Source organism: Castanea sativa, chromosome 6, assembly GCF_040712315.1.
Source record: "Castanea sativa cultivar Marrone di Chiusa Pesio chromosome 6, ASM4071231v1".
In the NCBI taxonomy this organism is placed as follows: Eukaryota; Viridiplantae; Streptophyta; class Magnoliopsida; order Fagales; family Fagaceae; genus Castanea; species Castanea sativa.
In genome coordinates this window covers 43,250,277-43,255,435 of record NC_134018.1, presented here as the reverse complement: position 1 = coordinate 43,255,435, position 5,159 = coordinate 43,250,277, and the positions used below count along the sequence as shown (strand labels likewise).

The window sequence follows — 5,159 nt, the reverse complement described above, 5'->3', positions numbered from 1 at the left end:
GCAGGCCACTACAATGTTATCTTATTAAAACATATGCAACCAAGAACTGTATTTTCCTTATCAATACTAATTTGTGGTACAGATAGAAAGAAACAAGATTCACAAAGTAAATCAAGTTGTTCACGGCGCCGAAATGGGGACCAATCCTTCTCATCATCATCTTCGAAATCGATGACCCATGAGTTATAAATGGCTTAATTGATCCACGCTATAGACTGAGTTGTAATCTCTACAGAGTCTACATGTACCACCTCACTCTATGTCGGCCTGTCAACCTCAACCCACACACACACAACTATCAATCTTTTTGCATACATAAGAATTAGACAGACATTATAACCGGACCTTGTACCTTTCTATCCCTCAAAACTGTTCACTCATTCCCTCACATTCACACTTATAAAAACCCCATATATTTCACGTTTCTCTTTCACGTCCATTTCAATTCACGCTAATCCAACTCACCTCTCCTTTTAACTACCACTCACAAACAACTCCCATCCTACCTCTCTCTCTCTCTCTCTCACAAAATACTAAGAACTTGTCTGTTCTTTTATCCGTACTTGTGTTACAATAACAACCAATTCTGAGTCCCAAAAATTTGAAGTCACCTCTAGTGTAATTATAACTAAATTTTCTTTATCTTTCTTTATATATAACAAGATCAGCCTTCAAATTCCAGCCTACTAAATTGAACATCATGAATGGTCAAATAGATTGGCCTGAGCCAATAGTTCGAGTCCAATCCTTGTCTGACAGCGGGTTTCCTGTGATTCCTGATCGATACGTCAAGCCTCCAACTGAAAGGCCAGCCAGTAACTCTGATGGTAGCGATGTTAATATCCCAATCATCGATCTTCAAGGCCTATTATATGATGATGAAACCATATTCGCTCAAATATCTGAGGCTTGTCGAGAGTGGGGATTCTTCCAAATTCTCGACCATGGAATCAGTCCTCAATTATTGGACCGTGTTCAAGAGGTTTGGCGCGAGTTCTTTCACTTGCCAGTGGAGGTGAAGCAATCTTATGCTAACTCACCAAAAACTTATGAAGGTTATGGTAGCCGACTTGGTGTTGAAAAGGGTGCCATTCTTGATTGGAGTGACTATTACTTCCTTCATTTACTTCCATTGAAGTTAAAGGATTACAATAAATGGCCTGCTCTTCCGGCTGATGCCAGGTAATGAAAGAACTTCTCCAATTGCCTATTCTATGGTTTTTCAACTTTTTTTATCGTGGTATACAATATTATACCGTTCATAACTTCTAATATAATTTATTGTAATTGGAATGACAATACTTTCATCTATGTCGATTACTAATACTACTTTTATCATTTATCAGTATAATACATCATGTCAACAATTATAAAAAAAAAAAAAAAATTGTGAAAATTTTGTCTCTTAACTTATTATTTTATTAAACTATTAAGGGTCACCAATGGTGTGCTATACCATATAGATATGCCGGCTAGTTAAAATTTATAGCATGTTATAATAATTATATTCCGTTTACTTTTATATTTAATAAGAATTGACTTGGTTCGTGAAATGATTGCTCAAAAAATTTAGGCAAGTGATCGATGAATATGGGAAGGAAGTGGTGAAGCTATGTGGGAGGTTGATGAAGATTTTGTCTATAAACCTTGGATTAGGAGAAGATATTCTTCAAAATGCATTTGGTGGTGAAAATATTGGGGCATGCCTAAGGGTGAATTATTATCCGAAGTGTCCACAGCCAGACTTGACCCTTGGTTTGTCATCCCACTCTGACCCAGGTGGCATGACACTGCTCCTACCAGATAACCAAGTCCCTGGTCTTCAAGTTCGCAGAGGCAACAATTGGATCACTGTCAAACCAGCTCGACATGCTTTTATCGTCAATATTGGGGATCAAATTCAGGTGACTCGTTTTGTTTCTTTTCTCAACTATATCTAAACGTCTATCTGTTTGAGGAAAAGTGTATGGCTAAAATTCAAGAACCATATAGCCATATAGAGCACAGGCACATGGAGGGGTCGTGTTTTTTTATGGCTATTAACCATTGCTTTGGTCAAGTCAAAGCAAGTTAAAAAACATATATGGCACTTTTTTTCTTTTCTTACCATGTGGGAATAGAGAGGTTTCAAACCTTCAATCATGGGAAGACCAAGCCCTAAGGAAAGAAATAAGGATGCATGAATGTTTGCTAATAGGTCCCATCTTGCATTGTGTTTAGTATGCGTTTTAATTATTAGTTTAATGATTGAAAGTTGTAAGTTGCCAAAGGTACAGTTAGTATTAAAGTGAGATTTTAAAAAGTAAGAAAATCAACAAAAACCCGCCCAACAAGAATAATATTAATTTACCTCCCTCTAGTGGAGGAACAAGTACTGGCACGAGTTAAGGTTTATTTTATATTATATTAAATGATGTTTTTGTATAATTTTCAAAATATAAAGTCAAACTATATATATAGTTATCGAGAAAAACACAAAATAAATTTACACATACACATCAAAATAAAATTTTCTTTGTTAGAAAAATTGTATTAAAAATTCTAATTGAATACTATTTATCATTATTCTTTAAACTGACTTTACGTCACTTGTTAAAAGGATCCCAAATTTTTTTTTATACTTTGTTTAGTTTGAGAGAAGATGAAGGAAAGGAAAGAAGAGAAGGAATAAGACAGAGACAAGAAATATCATTTATTTGGTTAGAGAATAAAAGGGTGTGAGGGAAACGAAAATGGAGGGCCTGATTTTCTATTGGGCCCTCATTTTTCTTTCCTCCCAATTTGGAAGGAAATGAGAGAGAAGAAAAGGTTTGTACATGCAATAAGTCTATAGACATAATTTCACAATTATTGAAGTGAAAAGTTCTTATTGGTATGTAGAAGAGTGATGTTAGTTTTGGGCCTGTATGAGAACTACTAAAACTTATAAACTTAACTATTGTGAAATATATTATGTGTAGCATTATTATTGTATATGATGATTCTTTTTACTTTCATTTCTATCTTGCAAACCAAATACCTTAAAGGAAAAAGAAGTCTTCTTTCGTTTGCTTTATTTTATTCTTTACCCTTTCCTCCCTCTCCCTTTTGCTAAATATAGATATAGAGTTCTTTCTTCAAAAAAAAAAATATATATAGTGTTAGTTAAAGGCTATATAGTGTTAGTTAAAGGCTATTTATTGCATAAACTCTACTATAATTTTTTGCAAAAAAAATAAAAAAAATTCTGTTATAATTTAAAAATCAACTTCCTATAACAATCTCTGAGGATGGAGGGAGAGTGGAAGAGAGTAAAGTAGAGTTAGCTGAAAATATGTTATTTTTGGAGTAATTTCACTTTATTCTATTCTACTTTCCCTCCCTCCCTCCTTCCCTCTCAATCCAAATGGACACTTCAATACTTATTTCTCTTTATGGAATTTAATTCATTGTCCTTTTCCCTGAATCATCCTTTGTGCATTCCTTTTGGCTTTTAGGCTAACTTTCAAGTCATTTAGAACCCTTTTACCTGGTTATATGATTCATTTTTCCAAGTTGCCCATAGTTTGAAGTGGTTGGCTGAGTTGTCTACCCAGAAATAATAAAATAAAAAGACCATGTTATAGCTGACTCAAACCAATCCAGATATTTTAACTGTTTGTTTTTGGAGAAAGAGCTTTGATATAATTTTTTTTTTTTTTTTTTTTTTTTTTTTTTTTGTAGTCTTATGAAAATGATGTAATCTATATAGAACAAATTAACTGGATAAACATCACGTTCTAAGCTTTTGGGATAAGCTTTTGGCATGACATTTTGATCATTCCCATTATAAAAAATTTTCCCATTCACTAATATTATTTGTCATTGGTTTTCACTCTTTATCCTTCAAGTTGACGTGCTAGAAAGTTTCAGTTTATGTTATCTTCTAGTTCACCTTTAATCACATTCATTGCTTATGCAATGCCATGTTATTTTAACATGTTAAAATTTTGAAATTGATGGTGACACCTTTACCAAGTGGAAGTTCTCCCACAAATTAACAAAGAGGTTTCCCACCTCTTTTGGTGACTATGCCTTCACCAATATATTTATCTATATCAATTATATAAATATATCTAGCACCACAAAATTTTTCATACTTTTTCACAACTATTGATATGACATATTGTGAGCAGTGTATGATAAAAATGATTTTAGTGATAGATTCATGTAAAAATGATTTAACTTAATAAGTGGTGAAAAAGTTACAAAAAAAAAGTGTTGTTAACAATAATTATCTCATACATTTGACATATGCATCACATCGAATATGAAATTTATATATGATAAGGAAGATGATACATATATCGGATGCAGTCCAACAATTTTACTATGTCTCTTTTGACTCCATAACAGTCATTTCATCATTATTTTGATCGTATGAATTTTACTCATTGTTATGAACTTTATGATTATAGGTTCTAAGCAACGCAATCTACAAGAGCGTAGAGCATAGAGTGATTGTAAATGCAGCCAAAGAGCGAGTCTCCCTCGCTTTCTTCTACAATCCAAAAAGTGATATACCAATAGAGCCAGCAAAAGAGCTTGTGACCCCGGAAAATCCTCCTTTGTACCCACCTATGACATTTGATGAATATAGGCTTTTCATAAGAATGAGGGGTCCTTGTGGCAAATCCCAAGTGGAATCACTAAAATCTCCTCGTGATTGCAACAGATAACACCGTTTTCTTCTCTGTAAATTTCATGTACAACAATCCCTTTGTTAGTTACTGAGCTAATTGTGTATAATCATAAAGGGATTTTTTTTTTTTTTTTTTTAAACAAAGAATAGGATTACAATGAACGAAGTACAGATTTTTAGAAATTTGACGGGTCTCCCAACTCTCCATTTTTTTTTTAAAGAGAAACCGTAGAAAAATTTATTACTAAATAAAATAATTACAAGTATAAGAATATATATATATATATACACACACACATATATAATGGAGTATAGATTGAAAGAAATCTAGGGGCCGTTTGGTATAGTTGTTTGAGCAACACTTTTCAGTTTTTAAACAACATTACACGTATTTCTAAATACTTTTTCACCCACATGTATAAATGGTATATAATCATATAGGGATTTTTTTAAAAAAAAAACAAAGAATAGGATTACAATGAACGAAGTACAGAAATTT

General features: G+C 32.9%; 1 protein-coding gene across 1 annotated transcript; it reads left to right on the top strand.

The window, feature by feature from the left end:
• The first annotated feature begins 432 nt into the window (after window positions 1-432).
• LOC142640790 (jasmonate-induced oxygenase 2-like) lies at window positions 433-4,789 on the top strand. Its single transcript, XM_075815050.1, has 3 exons — window positions 433-1,182; window positions 1,574-1,904; window positions 4,437-4,789. Exons 1-3 carry the CDS (start codon window positions 701-703, stop codon window positions 4,695-4,697), a joined length of 1,074 nt encoding a protein of 357 aa, XP_075671165.1. The 5' UTR covers window positions 433-700; the 3' UTR covers window positions 4,698-4,789.
• Window positions 4,790-5,159: the final 370 nt, after the last annotated feature.